At 40.6% G+C, this 21,334-nt stretch overlaps 1 protein-coding gene across 2 annotated transcripts in view; it reads left to right on the top strand.

Annotated features, from left to right (window-relative positions):
• bcas3 (BCAS3 microtubule associated cell migration factor) overlaps nucleotides 1-21,334 on the top strand; it is a 412,830-nt gene that overhangs the window by 68,873 nt on the left and 322,623 nt on the right. For both annotated transcript variants that reach the window (XM_059330532.1, XM_059330531.1), the window contains exons 14-15: nucleotides 11,244-11,377; nucleotides 16,085-16,418. In XM_059330532.1, coding sequence (XP_059186515.1) covers nucleotides 11,244-11,377; nucleotides 16,085-16,418 — 468 coding nt within the window. The remainder of the gene's footprint in view (nucleotides 1-11,243; nucleotides 11,378-16,084; nucleotides 16,419-21,334) is intronic.

Raw genomic sequence — 21,334 nt, 5'->3', positions numbered from 1 at the left:
AACAGGCCTGCAGCCCCCGTTAAAAAGAGCTAGTGTTCCGGCAAAATAATATCAAACTGTGTGTTAGCCACACACACACACACACACAAACACACACACACACACACACACACACACACACACACACACACACACACACACACAGACACACAAACACCTTTTTTTGTATCTATTAATATCTAAGTGCTTACAGGTGGTCTGCCTGTGAAGCACGAAGAAAAACACAACCCTTGGTTTCAGCCCGTTGTACATCAAATGAACCGAAAGCTTCTCTTCTCTTCTCTTCTCTTCTCTTCTCTTCTCTTCTCTTCTCTTCTCTTCTCTTCTCTTCTCTTCTCTTCTCTTCTCTTCTCTTCTCTTCTCTTCTCTTCTCTTCCTCTATTGTTTTCTCTATTGTTCTTTGCAGCTTTTACCCTCCCTCTATCCCCCCATTCCTCTCTGCCTGTGTCCTTCTCTTCGTCTTGAGAAGGAAGAATGGATGAGGTTCAGAAATGTTTGAGAATTTTGAGAAACCTATGAAATGGAGAAAGGTTACAGCATTGTGACTGTCACCTACTCGCTTCTGGAAGGGGCCTGTGCCTGTTGGCCCTAAATTCCAAAACAAAGGAAAGTATTTGTGGTAAGGGGTTGGACTGAAGTAAGCAAAACGCATAATACAGCTTAAAGCTGTAACACAGAATTGATGGACAATTTATACTAAATAACAGTCAAAGCAGACGGGGTCATTTTGACCCCAGAGGACAAAAGGTGCACGGTAATTGGGAGGACTTTATAAGGGTTTTTAAGGAACTTGGATTATTGGATCCCAACAAATACATTGCCTACATTGATAAAATAAGCTGATCGTAGCTTTTCACAAATGCATTGTTATCTACATACATGTCAACAATAAAAGTAACAAAATACATTTGCACTAGAGGTGAATCCCCAGAGGCCCCATGATATGATTTTACCCTGATACTTGAGTCACGATACGATAATATTGGGATTTTTAAGCATTTGTGAAAATGTGAGTATTGAGATACAATATATTGCGATTTAACTGTTTAACTGCATTTTGTGTCCACAAAATTGAATTCAGTCAAGATTTGTATTTCAAATAAGAGAAAATTCTCAGTCTATTCATCTCACTTCAGTGTTTTTATTTCTCCACAATGAGAGTCAAACCCACAGACTGACCAACAAAGTATTCAGTGCCTAGTACACATGGTGCCTATAGACCCCTTAGATCTTTCATGTCTTTCATATGAGATATCCAGCCACCAGAACGCTAAATATCAATACTTGGCGGCCATTAATTGATCTAATATTGCCACGCAAAATATCTTGATACAATGCTGAACCCATTTATTCCCCCACCTCTACTTTATAATAATTTTGCAATATTTATACATACAAATTTGATGACCAGAGAGTAAAGCCAGGTTTATTTTTTTAACTGTGATGGCCAGCTCAGTCTTTGCTGATCCAGTATACTAACCAACTCACCAAAAATGAAAAGATCCAGTTTATCAAAACTCGGATCTTATTTTTTGATAGGTTTGGTCTTTATATGTTTTGGTAATGATACTAACCAGGTCAAATTGCTGACTTCAGGAAAGTCGCAATATTGCGAAAAAGAAAGCGAGCTGGTGAGATCAGGTAGGTTTCTAACTGACCCCAGCCGAGCCAAACCTTTTTGGTAAAGAAAAAAGAGGACCATGATAAAACTGGCCCAAGCTGTCTGTTGTTAACTTCTATCACACACAGACTGACTTCCTGGTTGCACCAATTTTCCTACAAATTCCTTCAAATAAAGTCATTTGGATAATCTGACTCATTTGGTGAGTACAATGTTATCATAACTGTTTGAAATTATGATGTGAAGTATGAAAATCACCCAAACATGTTTGTCTTCTAGAGTTGTCTTTAAGGTCAGGCACTTGCTAGTCTAGAAAGTCTCTGTTGCAACGTGTAAACCAAGTCAGATTAAAACTTGTAATTAGAAACATAATAACACATGTAAACTTGAATGGACTCCAATTTAATTCTCAGCTAAAAGTAAAACCAGTTTGTGTTGATAATTTTTAAAATACATGTGTAATTACCAAGACTGCAGCCTCACTGCTATATTAGAGGTGGTTGTCTTTGGCTCCTTGGCAGCTGACTAACCCTAATGCCTACCCTGCTGCCCAGTGGAAATAAAACTGCTCATATATTAGTGTGTGGCTGCGGCGGTGAGAGAATTAGCAGGGCGCTCTCCTCTGTCCTTCAATTAGCACTTTAGCGAGAAGCAGAGTTTGCACTGGTTAAAAAGAGCACACATGCATACCGTATTAATCTTTAACAATATTTACTTTATGTAACTATCTCAATATTTTGTAGTTTGAAGGCCACTCAACTCTTGGTATTCTGTTGGGGAAAGTCCTGAAGATGTCAGGCAAAAAATAAATTTGGGAAGGGGGGGTTTGATAGCGTGGCTCAAGTACTTCATTGCTATTCTTCAATCCTGCATAAGGGCTTGTAGAAGCTGATAATGTAATAAATTCCCGATAATGTAATAACCCCGATAATGTAATAAAAAATCTGCACTTGAGTCCATTGAAAATGTAATAAAACCTGATAATGTAATAACTTCCCGATAATGTAATAAAGTGCATTTCCCAATAATGTAATACACTTTTTACCAATAATGTAATAAAGTATAACAGCAAGCACCTTTATTACCAATTTATTACAATATTGGGGAATTATTACATTATCAGGACTTGTGAAATGAAGGATAACCTGATAATGTAATAACCTACCATTAATGTTATACTTTTTTACATTATTGGTAAAAAAAAAAAGTGTATTTATCAGGGTTATTATATTATCAGGAATTTATTACATTATCAGGTTCTACAGGGCTGCATATGTGATCTATAACCCCCCCACGCCCCCACAATGCTTTCGTTCTGGATTTTGCCCTGTGTGAAGCTACAAGGATCGGCTGTTTAATGCTGCAGGGAGGAGTTTCTGTCTCCAGACACACCAGCATGCTGTCTTTGTAAATGCTCCATCATATTGCCACAAGCATCAGCCACACGTGTTGAACAGTGCTTGCACACAGTCTCTGTTTTATACCACTTTTTTTCCACCATTGTCAAAGGTAACACTAAATCCAATACAGCAGACCTAAACAATGCCAAAGGCCCTCTAACTTTATTTTGTGCCTGGCCTGAGGCCTTCTACCCCCAAATAACTTTATTTAAAGGTATTTTTTGTTTCTGGTCAACCTTTTTGACTGAAATCTGTTAGGCTTAAAGAACTGTACAATAGACCAGTTTGGAGTGGATGCCAGGGCTACGTCACTGGCAGCTGCATGCGCATATTGGTGGCAGAAACTCAGAGGGAAACCATTGTGATCTATGAAAGCAGTAAGAACATAGAGGTAAACAGAAGAGTTTCAGGGGTAACGATGTCTGGCTGTGCAGTTGGATGTCAAAATAGAAATTCTGGCCTTCATTCTTATCAGTAGCCTTCCTCAAAGACTCCCTTTGAAGGTGGGCGGTGCTATCAAAGCCATTGAACGGACGGGCTGGACCGAAGAAATCATCCAAAATTCTCCAAAATAGATACATATTCTTAATCACATATACAGTATGATTGTCCTAAGCTATTGTTGACTTCGAATTCCTGCTCTAATATGTAGGTGATCATCACAGGTTGCAGCCTCACTTCTTTTAAATGTTGAGTTGTGTACCTGTATGAAATGAGCACTGTAAATACGAGAATTTCTGATGATTTCAGTGGTGCAGTTTGTCCGTTTAATGGCTTGCAACCATAAACGTCTCGGTTCAGCTTAGGGTTAGTTTACTCGTGTAAGAATCATACATTTTTTTGTTGCTAAAATCAAACGTATAAAAAAATGAAAAAAATAATTGGGAAAAACATCTGGATGAATCATATTATTTTGACAACTCTACCGCTCGACAGACACTAACTGTCACTTTCTGCCACCGGTTAGGCTTCGCCCACAAAATACATCATCGTCGTTAATTATCAGTAAGTTGGTCTTTACATACGAGCCTCGAATGACTATCAATCTGAACCTTTCAGATTTTATTCATAGAATGGTTCCATCCTTAATCACCATGGATCCAGGTGGACTGGTGGGTGGTAGAGGCTCGATGCTAGGTGGATGGATAAATGCTCGCAAATGGCTCCTAGGTGGTCAATATACATGGCACCACTAACACTTTCTTCCACTTTCATTCTATATACACAAATCCAGGAAGAGAGAATCCATACCCCTCATATGTGTAAGTGCATACAGACTCAGAGTCGTGTCCTTACCCCCAAATTGGCAGCTCTGAAGACAAAGCTTCGCTTTACAATGGATACTCTTTCATTTGTGCGTTGGGCTCATTTGCTCTGTAGTTTATGCATCCTGGTAACAGTCAGTCCCCCAAGTGCTCCTTCTTGTAAGCTTTATGCCCTCCAAATGGTTATAATTTCAGATTTTCCTTATTTTCAAAGTTTTTTTTTTGAGCCCAGTGTTGTTAATTAAAAAGTGGACTAGTTTTGTTGTGGCCATTTTTGTTGCCAAGTAGGGAAATCACTGCCCTCTTTGTTGCTTTCTCCATTTCTCTCTCTCTCTCTCTCTCTTTCTCTAGCTCTCTCTCTCTCTCTCTCTCTCTCTCTCTCTCTCTCTCTCTTCTCTAGCTCTCTCTCTCTCTCTCTCTTTCTCTAGCTCTTTCCCCCTCTCTCTCTCTCTCTCTCTCTCTCTCTCTCTCTCTCCCTCATCCCATCTGCCTCTGTCAAGAATAAAGCGAGCCCAACCACTTTGTAAATGAAACATCCTCCCACTATTAATGGGATTGAGCAGATGTTTTCTGTTTGGATGGTCAGAGATGGGACAGTAAAGCCTGCAGCAAAACAAAACAAAAGGATTTTGGGAAAAAAAAGAAAAAAGAAACAGAAAGCAAAAGGAGATATTTATGGAAATGATTATATCACTTCCCTCATGTCCTCATACGGGCGCATGTCTCGCACACATGGCAAATTAGAGGTCATCTCTTCCAGTTTAGCACATGTCTAAGTGCGTGTGCCAGTGATTTTGGTACTAAAACATCGTAAATAACACTGTAACCCCTGGGACGAGGTGTTATAAATAGGACGTGTCAAACCCTGCTCCGGCCAGCCTCTGGTTTCCCTGAATCCCTCTTTTTTCACCCGCCGAGTGGCTCAGCTACTTTTTAATTTGGCCATCCTGTGGGCGAACCGACTGACGCCTCTCAGCGAGGGCCTCTGTATTTCAACAAGGCCACAAAAGCCCCAGTCCTCGGGCACTCGCTCTCTCAAAGTTCTCCAGCTTTTCTGAGCTGTTACTTTTTTGGAGCCCAGACTCTACCATCAGCAGAAGAGAAACGCCGGCCCCTGCCAGAACAAAGCGGCCAAGTCTCATCTGTCAGAAACCCAGAGGCCAGACTCTCCAGCCACTGGGTAGGCGGGGCCCGACCAAAACAGAGAGACGAGGAAGAAAGAAAGACAGAGTGAAGTGTGGGGGAGAGAGGGTTCGCGAGCGAGAGGAAGCTCCCAGATAAACAGACCGCAGCGCCTCAACTCCTAATCACCCTGTGCTTCCGTTTCCAGACTCTATAATTAGATGGGCCCTGTCCCTTTTTTCTCTGTATTCCCAGTTGACGCAAATGCTTCTTGTGGCTTGGCACCTCATTTGGGGCGTGGGTTTTCAAGAGCTTACAGGCCCTGGGCCTTAGCTCTCTGGCTTTCTGGTCGCTCTGATACAGCATGAATAGCTAACCACTGTCTTAATGCACACTTGACTTGGCTTCACTGCTGCCTTCCTCCCTCCACCTCTGATAATCTGTGTGACCCCATCGCTAAGTCACTCTGTACCTCCTGCATTCCACCTCTTCATCATTTTATATCTTCAATATAACTGTTATTCAGTCATACACAAGTCTTAGGAAAGAAACCTTTCAACTCTGAATGAATGTTTCAAAAATTTTGAAGCACACTTTTTTTTTTCCACAGAGGGAGTGTTTTCCATCTTCCTTGCACGTGTTGCTGAATCCTTTTAATCTCATGCCATTCCTCCTTTTTTCACATTTGACATGCCACCCAATAAAGCCCGGCCACTAATTAAAACCTACTGCAGCCTTCATATAAAAGATTCCATGGTGAAAAACTCAGAGGAAAAGGACTAATTACTTTAATATCATTTATGTCTGGGAGTCGTCAGAAAGACAGAGGTTTGGACCTTTTTTTGAAATCTTACACTGGGTCAGTGATGCGTTTCCAACATTTTGAGTTACTGCCCAGTCTACAGGTTTGTTTGTAACATCTCAAAAGGCTTCTGGGATGGGTTCTGGGTTGCGCTTGAAAAACAGTGTGGTGTTTTTTCTAACCAATCCAGTTTAGATCTGGGTTTGTTCTGGTGTGGTTTGTTGAGCATGTTGTTTATGGTGAGGGCCTATAATTTCTGGAGTTTGATGAACTTCAAATAAAACGGGACCAAATGAATGGGCCTGTCACTGGGGGTTACACTGTGGGGGTGAATCTCAGTGTGCACATACACACACCCATAACCATACACGGATGTATGAATACATAGATTCTGTCTTTTACAGACACTCATCATCCTGTCTGTCCTTGAGGACGCACACGACTCAAGCCAGGCTTTTTCACCAGACTGAGCTCAGGCGACGGAAGGCTGCATTTTATCACATCGACATGCGCTGGTTGCCGTTGGTTTGTTTGTTTTAAATGCACAGTAATTCTGTCATGCTGTCGAGCATGTGTCCTGCACAGTCAGAAGTGTTTGCTTCCTTTGCGGGAGACGCTAGAGTGACATCCAGTTTAAATGTTTTGGTTGGCCTGACTTTTTATCAGTTTACCAGTGTACCATTGACAATGTTTAAACACACTGTCACAATTTAGAGTCTTTGGGCAAAAAAGGTTGAGGTTCTGCCAAGCTTTTAAATGATAAAAAATAAAGATACGTTTGGATATTAGCAAGTCAACATGTACAATTTTGTATTCAGGTATAAAAGTACAAATCTGAAAGTGCTTGTTTGATGTTGACTTATCAAAAGAATATACTGCATCACATTTGTTAGGTAAGATGAAAGTCTAGACAATTTATAGAAAGTATTCTAAAATCAAAATCACTTTATGGATGTTAAATACAAATCACTGGAGCATCGCATAGAAAAAAGTTTGAGGATACACACATTTATTTTCAGAGATGATTTATAGTTCCAAAAAAGTTTGAACACTTGGTTCTACATTTCACACAATGCAACTCAAGAGAACAAATTCAGAGGTTGTCTGGCCGCACATGGCAAAGTTCTTTCAGCACCATCTACATAAATGTGTCCTGGGACACAATGAAGGACCACCCACTTAACATCCCACTGGGATCCTCATGTGAATCGACCACAGACTGTATAAAATATGGATGTATTCTCTGTTCTCTGTGATGTAAGCCGTAGGGTTCTGAAGAACCAAAGTGAAACCCAAAGTCTTCCTCCAGCTGTCGCCATTTTAGCAGCACTTGACTCCTCCTAACTCCTGGCTAATCCGAAAAAGGGCCAAAGAGGTGTCAGTGTTGGCAAGCTGTTGCGAGCCACCTGTGAGGGCACCGACTCAAAGTGGTCATGCCCCTAATTCTGCATAACCTTGGGCCTTAATGTAAATTAAATGGGTGACAGTGTTTTCTCAATTATTTTTTTTCAACAGCCGGAGTAAAGGGTTATTTGTCCCCTGGATGTTGTGTGCATCAGCAAATTGGAAAGTATAAAAAATGACACTCAACTACAAAACAAGCTTTAGAACCAGTGTTTTGCACAGGATTTTCTAAGACTATGATGGGGGTACCTGAACAAAGTAGGGGTGTCCGGTTGCATGCTCCCCAGGAGAATTTTTTTGCCCTTAAAGTCTAAATTTGGAGCCTCTCGCATATTGCAATGCCACTATTCCATCTTAACGATTGCATGTTTTAATGAATTACAATTATGAGGAGAATAAGGGTATAGAAGTTCTTCTATGTTTTATTCAAGGTATCATAATAATAATAATAATAATAATAATAATTATGTGGTGGACTCTCTTAACACATCTATACACTCTCAGTGTTTCCCCTAGAATTTTTTTCAGCAGTGCTGCTGTCTCCATGGCCAGTTTTGCCAACTCCTCCATAAGGAAAGTAGCTATTGGCTGTCCAAAAAGTCGATAGAAGTTGCTAAATGATGTCATCGCCTAATTTGCATAATTTACTATGTGCATGTACTTGTAACGGACGCTGTAGGAGAGAGGAATAACTTTGTGGGGAAGACAAAAAGTGAGTAAAACACACCCTAAATTTGTAAAGTTGCCTGTCTTCTGTCACAATTTCAACCCTCCTCCTTAATCCGGCCTTGGGACCGGCTAAAGTGACCCAAAAGAGACACAGACTGTAAACCAGCCAGCGGCAGACTAAGGGGTTACATCCCCTCTGGCTCTGTGACTGCAGCTTGGAGAGACTGTGCTGCTTCGACTCGTTCTTACTCCTCTCTGAAATTCTTCAGTAACACAAGAAAAGTTGCTAGATTTGTCTCTTTTTTGAAAAATAGTCGCTAGGGGGGTCTGAAAAGTCTGAGTACTTGCCAGGCCTGGAATTTCGTCATTTTAAGGGCAAGGCCACTTGGCCCTTTGTGTTGTCAATTTTTTGAGGGCACAAAGATCAAAAGCCAGGGCACCAAGGCCATAAAATAAAACATTGATTTTAAGTCCACGTCCATAATGAATTTAATTTAAGGATTAGTAATGACGCTTCTGGGGAAGATTGGAGTCTCAGTCTAAACAGTCAAGCAGGTAAAGAAACATCTCCTTGTAAAGTAAAATGCATCAATCTTATGCACTTTGAGAGCTAAATGAGAGCAAACACCTCACAGAACATTTTTCACAGTCGGGAGATACCGTATTATAAAATCTTTGTTATCCTATACTGTGTCATTTTTAATTGCTGTCAACATGCTTTCCACTAGGACATGGAGTAACCAGTGTGGAAAAATAGCTGGCTAGGGGGGTCTGGGGGTATTTGGTATGATCCGGTTTTAAGTAGAATTATACTCATTAGCTTGATGCTTGTCAGTGCTAGCATGTTTCTCGATAGCTGCTTTGCCTTTGCTGCTCACATCTACATCACTTTGACATAATGTACATGAAATTCCTGCTCTGGTACCTGTGCTTCTCGCTATATAGACCGTGAATAAGCTTGAATGTTACCTTTTACGTTGATGTCCTAAGAGGGTCAGACAGGATTTGATGTGCTCGTTGATGACTCCAAACAAGTCGAAAATGACGTTGTGCGTTGTTGTGCTCACACAGTGCGAGTAGTGGTGCATTGATATTAATGATCATGCGAAATTTCAGCAGTGGCGCACGTAAATGAATGTAAGGGAAGCACTGGCTCTTATTTTGAAAGGTAAGAGTTTTTGGGATAAAAACAAGCCAGCCATCCCATCTGACATTGGGCGAAAGGCGGGGTACACCCTCAACAGGTCTCCAGACTATTGCAGGGCTGGCACATGTACTACTTTTCGACCAAGGCAGTTCCAGGTCCAATTCGGAGCCGGTGCGTTATCTTGAACAAAGTTCTTGAACCAGCTCTTGGCCAGGAAAACTGGTTCAAGAGTGGCACCAAATCTTTGCAGGTCTCGAACAACAAACCACTGTGCGTCAGAGGCTAGGGGCGGGATTATTGTGACCAACAAGACCAACTAAAATGTGTATTGTTCATATTATTTGATTTGTTTAACTGCAAGGGATTGATACATGTTTCTGTTAGTGGGCTAGCGTTAGTGGGTTATCGTTAGCAATCTAGCAATAGCATCCAACAAATCTAACATTAACATCTTACGTTCAGTTGAAAAAACTGGCAAACAGCACCAGCCCAGCAAAAGGGTATTACGAGACAGACTACCATTCAGGTTCTCATTCACCCCTACGGGCAATTTAGTGTCACCAATTTAACCTCAGCTGCATGTCTTTAGACTGTGTGAGAAAGCCGGAGGACCAGGAGGAGAATATGCAGACTCCACACAGAAAGATTCAAACCCTTGTGCTTTGAGGCGACAGTGCTGACCACTACACCACCAAGTTGCCCTATATTACAATATGCTGCTTCTGTATTTCTCTTGTCATGGACATCCCTGAGAGTAAATCTTATGTTTTGATATCATTATTATCATTAGGGGTGCACCGATTGCAATTTTCTGGCCGATCACCGATTTTTAAAAAGCTTGACCTGCCGATTCCGATTTTGGCCGATACCGAGTTTTTTTATAACTCTGAACTAACTGAACCTTCAATGTTTGAATCTTATTTGATTGAAAAAAAACAATAAAACAGCAGTATTTTTCTTTAACAAATAAAGGAAATCACAATGCCTAAGGTAGTTAATAAAATACTGAACTTAAAATAAATAGCAACAATTAACAGAACATACTAACAAAAGAACTGCAACCATAAATAAAGTTTTTGGTTTCGTTACAGTACAACATACATACAACTAGGGATGGGCATCGATTTTCGAATATTCGAATAGTCATTAAATCATAAAACATTGAATAGTTCATCATATCTGGAAGGAAAAAGGTTGTATTACTGGTGCCTTCCACACGGGGGCAGCGTAGCATTTGATTATACAGTGTGGCGGCTAGATGCCGAACTGTAGAAGAAAAAACAGAGTGTCGGTGCTTGTTGTAAACAAACAGAGATCGCTAAGTGAACACCTCCTGCAGCAGCAGCACATACACACTGTACTGCTACAGAGCTAACTGTAGCTAACTGCCGCTAAAGGCGGCTCTTCTTAACGAGCCGGCCTCCGGCTCGTTAGCGGCTCGTTAAGAAGAGTAAGAAGGAGGAGAGGTGCACTCCTAATTATCATACTGTTTGTGTTTGATCGGCGTTTTTGTTTCACCTGGATAGTGAACACATGGCTAATACAGCAGCCGTTGCAGCGTAAGACGACAGGAATGTCTGTCGTAATATGTGTTAAATTTGCATATAGAGTGATGAAGTAAGATCCTATCACAAGTGGCCACTCACGACACTTGTAGAGACGCATTCTTGTGCCAGGTGTGATTACAAAGAGCCGTCTACTCCTGATAAGATCAGCCAGGACACATGTTAATGCCTGGTGTGAACATGGCCCATGTTAAGTCAGCTGTGGGAGTGATTACTAATGTTGATGGCTGTATGTGTGTTTCTTGTAGGAATGCTGCTGGTGACTGCCGACACTCTGGGCCACGATTTTCACGTCTTCCAGATTCTCACCCACCCATGGGCGTCCTCTCAGAGCGCTGTTCATCATCTCTACACCCTGCACCGGGGGGAAACTGAGGCCAAGGTCTTAAACACACACAGGCATGCACACTACAACCATCCAGTTGAAGCAGCCCTAGAATATGAGCATTAACCCCTCTTAAACTTGGTCTTTTTCTTCAGTACCATGAAAAGTACATGAAAATAGAAGACAAACGGTTTCAAACATGCATCTCTCTGTCATTTTAAAAGAGTTAGGTGCACACAGTTGCACACATAATACACGCTATGTAGGTTTATGAAGTTCACAAGCACAATTTCCACCCGGAAAACTACAAATCAATCCCCAGCAAGTGGATTTTGTTGGTCTTTGACATTTACACAACTGTTGCAAATACATTTAATGAAACATATCCACATGCATTAATATTTTGTGTTTAGTTTTTCTTATCTGTGATTCCTGAGAAAGAGATAAACTTGAATATGAACTGAATATTTATTCCCCTTAAAGATAAACAATACATCTACATTTGGTTTAAATCTCAGCTGTGGCATGCAGTGAATTGCCTGTGCAAGTTAGAAGCGCTGACTCAACAAAACTGATTCAGGCCTTGTTCGGTTCAGAATTATTGACTGGGAAAACACACTATCACACACACACCCTCACACACACACACACACACACATTCTCACAGCCTGCCTATCGTTAATGTATGACCAAACAGCAGGTCCGCTGACCGGCTGTGCACTGAGCCTGCTTTGATCCAACCTGTTGTAAACACTGAAAGCAGGCCTCAGCCTAGTGCTTGGGCCAGGGGTTATCACCACACACATACACACACACACACGGCCACACAGCGAAGAGTGATAAAGTCTTTAGTTCGGTGGGTGGAGGGACACCTTATCTGTCTCCAGTGGCCAAACATGCGGCTGGCTGTCAGTGACCCAAGGCCAGGTAAACAAACCTGCAGCTGATAACAGCTGTAAGAACTGAAGGAGGACCAGAATGTAGATGAGAGTAGCGCCACGGGGCAAACTTGAGAGTGCTAGTCAGAGGTTGTGATTCCAGAGATATGGCATTTGAAGGCTGATTATGTCAGTATGTTTACTTGCACTGAAAGAACCAGGCTACTGTTGGTGCACCTTAAATGAGGACCTGTCACTTCATGGCCAGTATGAGATCAGCTAAATAAGTTCAGTATTTGCACTGATGCCACTGCTGCATATTACTGAATCAGTGCATATTGGCAATGGGCTGTCTGCATGTTCTCGAGAGGTGGGGGAAAAAATACAGCATAGTATCGTGATATTTTGCGTGGCAATATTATATTGATTCACGGTCACCAAGTATTGATATTTAGCCCTGGCGGGATGTCAGTATTTTCACCGTTTTAGTTTTTTTCCGGAGGCCGTAGCATGCTCACTTTTTGTTTTCGGGAAGTTGTAGAAATTGTGCTGCAAAGTTTAGCTTTTTTATGTGTAAGTGAGATGAATAGACTGAGAATTTTCTCTTATTTGACAAAACAATTCTTGATTGAATTAAATTTTGTGGACACAAAATGCAGTAAAACAGTTAAATCGTCATATATTGTGTCGCAATACTCACCATATCACAAAATGCTTAAAGTTGCAAGAAAATATTGTATCATGACTCAAGTATCTGGATAAAATCGTGAACCCCGCCTCTCACCCAATGTCAGCTGGGATCTTCTCCAGCCCCCCCGAGACCCGAGGTTGAAAAAGTGATAAAAAATGTACTATTTGATAATAATAATGTGATAATAAGAATAATGAATGAATGAGTTGAATATTGTCAGTCCAGTATATTGGCTGGGCATGTAATAATCCCACATGTGGCTCAGTTCAGACATAGATTTTAAAACCAAACTAATACATTTTTTTCAGAGGTTTTTTTCTGGGTTTTCCTTTATCCACTACAAGAATGCGAAAAAAAAAACACTCAGGTAGATTAACTTTATAGATTAATAGTTTAACATCACATAAATTAACTAAATAAAGACAAGACAAATCTAGACTACAATTGTTTTTGAATTTGTAAAATAAATATAACGTAAATATAACATATGACATAGTCCCTGACCAAGGCAATGTTTCTATATCTTTAATATATTTATTTTCCCTCTGTAGAATGATCAGAGACAGGCAGACATTATCCATCCTGTTGTCAATAACCTTTTCTTTCTGCCGGTCCGGAGGTCTCTTTTCGGCCGCAGCATCTAAAAGCTGCCAATGGACACATTTGTGTCCCGAATATGTCCTTACAGCATGTCTCATTGACTGTTTAACCGCTCATATTGTTTGTTGATTGAAGCTGCATTCGCATATCTTTCCGTTGTTCTTTTTATTCCTTTCTAATACAGGGAAACTAAAGTTCTATTCAGGTGTATGCTTGTTCTCTCTTTTCAATCCAATGCCTATATTCCTCTTTGTCACATGCTGTCGTTCTTTCGGAGTTCTCCCAATTGACTGATTAAAAAAGAAAAGTCAGTAGCATTCAACATGTCTTCTTGGCATCCCTCTTGACTGCCAGGGATGTCATCAAATCCTCTGTACTGGGGCGGGGGGGAGGGCTTTTCCAGACTCTCTGGAATGTGCAACCTCCTGAATACACCTTTTTAAGATAACATTTGACAACTGTTTGGTAACTGCATGGTTGTCACACTACGAGTGTACAATCACAGCCACCTTTGACAGTAAAGTCCAGACAACCATTTACAGTTGGAGCTCTGACAGGTCTATTATGGCCAATTACAGTACACACAAAGTAGCCCTTTCTCATCTCCCAAGTTATCCCTAATCAGCCCGAGCAGAGGTCAGGCCTCCTGTTTCACTCATCTTTGTGAAGTAAAGAAACTGTCTGGTATGCAGAGGATGCCCCATTAACTGTCATTGCTGGGTACAATTACCTCGTCTGACCTGGCAAAAGATTAGAGAGGCCTGCAGGTACGGAGCTGTCTCTCTGATTGGCTGACTTGCTTGCTGGCTAAAGAGTAAGAAATTCCTCATAGTAACATTCTCCTGGCTCTTTTCATTTCATTTTTCTTCCAGCCTACAGTATGTCGAATGATAGATGCTGTTTCAGCACACTATCAGCTGATCAGTCTGTCACCCCACTCCTTTGTCTTTTTTCATTTTCTTTATCCCACTCTCCTTTGCTTGTATTGTCTCTTGCAGCCTATCTGTCTGGTTTCCTGCATGTCTAACATGCTCAGGGAGATCATATCTTCACTCGTGTCTGCTCCCTGAGATTCAGTCACTGTTTGAGTCAGGAGGACGAAAAAAGGATGCCATCATATCTTTTAGTATTTTCTTAGAAGGCTTTTCCTGCATAGAGGAATTTTTGGGGCCACCAAATGAGGTTTTTTAGACAGTGAAAGGAACAAATCAAACTGTGAACTGTGTTTACTGCCACCCTATTAACAACTCTTAACAAGCAGAACATAAGGTTGAATATGATGTCTTCCTTGTCTTTGTCCTTCCAATCTACAGCTGCTATATTTGACACTGGTGCTGCATGATTTTAAATTCATTCTCACCTGAGATTATTCCCTTTTACCTTTTACCTACACCAACCATCCAACCAAGTTATCTAGGTTACTACAAGCACCCACAGAACCATTCGTCTGAAAGTACACAGTTAACGCTAATCAAGCACCTCGGGCAGGTTTATCTGTCTCTATGAATGTTAAAAAGGATTGAGTCTATTTTGAAATATCCATCCAGTTAATGGCAATGTAGAGAAGTTGGATGGAGCTCATATGTTGATCAAATATAACTTAACAAAGGATGTTGGTGTTCAATATACTGCCCTACAAAGCCTAACTGCAGTAACTACACAAACGGTAAAACTGAGAAAAACTGCTTTAATGTTTTTTAACTGGCCAGCCAAATGGGTTATATGTAGGTAAGTGATATGACACTTATTTCTACGTGTACTGATGATGTCACTTTTATGCATAAAAATCATGACAGTTTATTTGACCTTCGACCCCAAAAATGTAGTTAATGCACTCTGGTTTTGCATTGCTGTTTTAAAAGTTTTTAACAACTCTATGCAAAGATTTGTGTATTTAAGACTTAATATTATAAAGTAATGTTATATTTTAGTCTTAATATAATTTTATCTCATTGTTTTACTTAATCACTATCTAGATAATAATTTCCCTTTCAAATAAACGTATAATTTATATTATTCTTGTCCTCACTATTCAACACAATGATATGTAATACAGTGTAGTATTTGTTGTATTTCTTCAAAGTTTAGCTTTAGTTTTGAGTTTGATTTGTAGTTACTGCAATGTTAACATTATTATTTCTCTGAAATAAAGCAAAATTGAAATCTAAAACTTTGGCAAAAGATAAAACAGACATAAAGGACTCAATTTTAGTTATAATTCATTTTCGACCATAATGTTGATTGGTGCATGTGGGTGTGGCCTTTTTACCAGTATATGCTACATCATGCTTTTGCTCTAGCTAGAGACACAGATCGGCCTGATAGTCATGGTGTTATTAATAACCAAAAAAGTGAACATTTTGAAAGCCCCAACATTGTGAGTCTGATTGACTTCAACACATCTACAACTCAACCCTTGAATGATACAGGCCACCATGATTGATTATTATGATTATTATTAAGTTTGTGAAATGATTTGTTGTGTGTTTGAGCTATTCATGAGCATAGTTAACAGAAATATAGTCAAGTAATTGTACCCCTAATTAGTCTCACCCTCCCACTTTCCCCTGACCCCTCTACCTGTCCTCTCTCCAGGTCCAGGACATGTGTTTCAGCCAGGACAGTCGCTGGGTAGCCATCAGCACCCTCCGCGGCACCACCCATGTATTTCCAGTCAACCCCTACGGAGGTGCACCCTGCGCCCGCACGCACATGTCCCCACGGGTGGTCAACCGGATGTCTCGCTTCCAAAAGAGCGCTGGCCTGGAAGAGATCGAACAGGAGCTGAACCGGGTGGCTGCATTAGGAGGAGGAGTAGGAGGAGGCATAGGAGGCGGCGGCTGCATTCTGGGTGGAGGAGGAGGCATGGGGGGCCGCTGTAGCCCCATACCAGGCCTGTCCAGCAGCCCCTCTGGGTCTCCACTGCATGGTGAGGAGCTGGGGGGGGGGGGGGGGCTTGCAGATTTTGATGCCTGTTGAAATGAAAAATCGCTCTTATGCAAATAGTGGGCGATAGATCGTGGAAATAAGCAATTCTCCAGTCGGAAACCATGATAACATTACAGAAATAGCGGGAGTATTGATATGATGTGATTGAAAGGGCGCCATTTGAAGCTCAAACGGTGTAAAACAAATTAGTAAACTGGATGGCAATAAGACGTTTCAGTTTGTTGTCCTTCCCTCGCTCTCTCTGTTCATCAGACCACTAATGAGACAAGGATTAGCCTATTAGCACACCTTGTGTAGCCTTCACCAGGAGGACACTGGTCCACAAATTGAATATCTACACAACAACAGGTGGATGGAAACAGACTTTGAGAGATAAAGAGCAGCCATGGTCGAGCAAGCTAGAGAGTGAATGAAGAGAGGGAGCGGCGCTAGAGAAAACAGAAAATAATGTTTTATTCCTCTGATTCATGGGACAATTGCTGTCCATTTAAATAAAAGAATGGACAATAAAGACAAAAATAAAATAAATAGTTTAATAAAGAACAGTACTGTATGTTCAGTTTAAATGAAGAATACACTTAAACAATTAAATACATTGCGTAGTGTAGAAAAAAAAAGTTGTCATATGGGATAACATACACACTGATATGCTTAACTCCTGGTGGGTATCCCTACTTTTTGTCTGCAAGATATCAAAGCTTATTATGTTAAGAAATCATCAGAAGTAGGTATCAGGTCATCAGGGTAGAGACTGTTACAGTTGAGTTCAATAGTGTGTGCTATTGGCTATGCATTTGCAAGTGTGTGGGTGTTTATGTGTGTACATGCATGCATGTGTGTGTGTTTCCAGTGACTGGTCATCTCAGTAGCTCTTTTCCAGGGACTCTGATCTTTCTACCTTGTTTTTCAAACAGCAGTCAGACTGCTAACACTGTCTGTGTGTCCCTGAGTGACACAGATACACAATGATACATGCTCAGTTTGTGTCAGATGCACTGCTTGACCCCAAAGGTGGTACTCAGTGTAAAATATCACAGTTCTCATTAGTCATGGATTTCCAGGAATATCCTTGAGCTTTGATAGATGCACTGCAGCCTGGGCCAGGTCATAAACTTGATAAAAACTTGATGGAACCAAAGTGAACAGAAGATAATTTACCAGTGGGTCATTTTGCTAAACATAGAAGAATACGTTTTCAGCTTTTAGATGCTTATTGCACTACATGGATTTAATGTTAGTGGAATGAAAACCGGCTCTAACCCAAATCTAACTGAAACAGAGAATTGGTGTTGTGAGAAGTCATTGAATTCACAGAAGAAGCTTTTGAATGTCGTCACCCTGAGATTAAAATATAGAATACTTGAGTCTTGGTTTCTAGTTTAATATTTAGTTTAATGTTAGGGTCCCATTGTATTGCTACATGTCTTGAATATTTTTATTTTATTTATTTATTGATTGATTAAATTGTATTAATTTCATTGTATTTTATTTTATTTTAATATTAACATATAACAATATCACAACTTATATTTATTTGCAATATAGAATTACACATCCATACTGTGATAGTACATTTTATTTTATTTTATTTCTTCTATTTAATTTTATACATTTAATTTTTTATTTTTTAAATTGTATTCATTTTATTGTATTTTATTTTTGCATTTTATTTTCCATTTACAGTCAACAGTATCACAATATATATTCATTTCGCAATATACAATTACACATACTGTGATAGTAAATTTTATCTGCAGCACTTTTCCTTCCTTTTCAAGTGCAGTCTCTTTATTCAGTATTTTTGTGGTCCAAACCCGGTGACAGGAGATATTGAGACCATGATGTTAGGCTTCCTTTCTCTGTCCTGTCCTCCTCGTCTCCACCCAGAGACCTCTTTACCCTTTACACTAAAACACACACAGGCATTCCTCCACACTGTGAAGAACACGGCCATCAAAAATTGAATAGATGTCTCACTGCTCTGCAGCGATTAGAGACGGGGAGGGAAAGAAATATCAAAATGGAGCAGGAGGTGAAATTGAGTGAGCAAAGTAAAGAGGCACGATTGAGAAAACTGAGGGAGAGGAAGCTATTGTCCTATTTGCAATTACTCTGAAAAATAGTAAGAGCGGTTAGGTTTAATAATCTAACACAAATTGTGTTTAAAATCAAATAATATAATAAGATTTGTCTTTCTTTTCTTTTGCAGCGCAAGACTTTTCAATGCAATGTTCACAGCAGCAGAAATTATGCACAATATAATTAGATTTCCTGAACAGTGAATTTTAAGGTGCTTCTTTGGGTGTTTCTGTGAGAATTAAATAATTTTGTGACATAAGCTCTGACTTCAAAACAGGATGATCCTAAGCCTCAAGACCAAGTGTATATTTACATGGTGCCAACCATAAAGTGCCAAAAAGTGCATATTGCAGGTCATTATCAGTTCACCAGTGAGATCTTTGCGGGGCAAGTTCACGTAGGTCTTTGTGTGGCTCCGAGGCATCCTGCCACATGTAAATTTAGAAATCCAGCCCCCTCCACCACCGCCACTGCCACCAGCGTTGATAAAACTCCATAATTTGCACATTTTCTACCGCATGCATGCAGATTGAGTCACATTTGCTTTTGTGTCTCCTTTCCGCCTGTTTTTGTGAGCTGGGTGTGAATTTTGGGCTGTGAAGGCGGTTTTCTTCGGGCTGGCAGAAAGCAACAGGGTGAGGCAAGCTGGGGCTGGGCCACTTAGCCACAACAGCTGCTCTGTGATTGTCGCCAACGAGGACAGCGTTGATTTTTGGGAAGGAACTGTAGAAAAGTACACATCCTTCTCAGAGCTGCCAGTCCAGGCCACCGGCAGAACTAAAAATAGAGGCTGCAATTGGCCGTTCTCTTGTCACTGTTAAAATCTGGAAGGGCTATTTACGTTCCTGTATACAGTACAGCCCCCCCTGCCCCCCCTTTTCTTTCCTCTGTGTGATCAATGTTTTGTCATTTGAGGTGATGACCTATAATGTGACCGTCCCGTGCTGTAAAGAGTGGTTGGTCTGCGGACGAGCGCATACAAGGCTTGATTAGTGAGTGCAGTTCCTCAGAGGTTATGGAGGCTATACCAGGCACATGGCAGCCACTGTAGAATTTTATTATTCAGATGTTTTTGAGATCTAGCCACAGTGTACTGTATAATACAGCAGTGTGCAGTGCAAACAGGTTTTGATCGCTCCAAAAACAACATGATCATACTAATCTAAAAACCATAATTGATTTTCATTTGATCTGTGTTCCTCTTTCTCTGTGAAGGGCGGCGCTTTGCCCTCTAGTGCAGGAGATGGAGATGAGGCTTTTATCTGCAGATTAAGGGGGCAGTTTTTTCCACTTTAAGAATGAAATATGTGAAATGTCTCCGCTTTCCTCTCTTCTTTGATTTTCTAATGACGGTTATGACTTGCCGTGCATTTTTTACAGTGTGTATACAGTGCTGTGTTCCCAACACAAGGCTGTTAATCACTGCCATGGATTTGTTTCCTCACTGAGAAGGAGCCATTGTCGTCCAGACACGGGGCCATCTGGGCCCTGCCGCTGGTTCAGAGAGCAAGAGGGAGGCCACAAACAAGGTGTGACGGGAAACTGTTAATTCACTTGTTGATAAAGGGACACTTCCTCTCTGCTATTAGAGGCTGACGGCTTGCTTATTTGGGTTTGGACTTTTGTTTTATCTCGCTTCCCTCCTTCCCTTAGCGCTCCCCTTCGTCAGTCATCGTCCTGTGGTGAAAAACACCAACTCTGCTGAGATCGTTGCCAAGAAAACATTACCTCATAACTGCCGGTGCGTGACACGTATGTACACGACCTCACTGTGACTCTGTTTCTGACAGTTTGGGCACTGCAGTCATATGTTTCACACAGATAGCAGATAGGTTTAACAGAGTGAGTTAGGATGTTAATTCCAAAAACGTGTAAACAGTATGAAACGGTAAGATAGATGACTTGTCCAGATTTCAGTCATCATGATGAGCTGTCTGCCTGGGATCAGTGTCCAGGCTCAGACTGAGCTAAGTCACCACAAGCCCACATGTTCATCGTGTTTTTTAATTAAATTTTCCTTTGCTCTTTCATTTAAACTTCTCTTTTCTTACTTCTGCATCCGATTGCAGTTGCTGTGCCGTCTCTTCTCTCTATCCTCACCTACATGGCCGGCTCTGGCACAACAAGTAAATCAAATTGAGGAAGATCACCTGATACGTTTGAAAGCTACTCAGCTAACAGCTACTAAATGGACCTTGTGTTGAGAATGTTTTGGCAACATTCAAGATAGCATTGCACAAAAAATTTCAGGACTGAAAATTAGATGATCTTTCCTTGGAAACAGAGTATACAGAGCAGTAAGAGTCGTGCAAAATAAGAAAACATTGGTGAATCCCAGAAATCAATGGGTGCTAACAAAATGCAAAATAATTGTACAACGCAAAAAAAATGCAGTGTACAGTTACAGCACTTTGCCTGCAATTACTGTATTTCTTAGTTGTTGTTTTTTTTTTTTTTACAGAAATTCAGTATCTTATTAGAAATACATTTGCAGTATATTACTGTATAGTTTTGTCAGTAAATTGCTGAATATTTACAGTAAGCTGTTTCAGTGTAAATCCCAGAGTGCATTGCAACATACATTATGACACTGTATGACATCATCCAGTAGACTACTGTTCCCATTTCACTGTCACTTTACATATAAAGTTTACAGTATGGCTACAAACAAAAAATAGAAATGTTTACACATATTGCCTCCTGCATGAGGCCCATTGTCTCACAATTCATCACATATTAACCAATATTCTAGACATTTATTATAGTTTTCTTTATATATTTCACATTCCAATTGTAGCTTCAATCAATCTCGACAAT

Source organism: Centropristis striata, chromosome 4, assembly GCF_030273125.1.
Source record: "Centropristis striata isolate RG_2023a ecotype Rhode Island chromosome 4, C.striata_1.0, whole genome shotgun sequence".
Taxonomy (NCBI): Eukaryota; Metazoa; Chordata; class Actinopteri; order Perciformes; family Serranidae; genus Centropristis; species Centropristis striata.
This window is presented reverse-complemented; position numbering and strand designations above follow the sequence as displayed.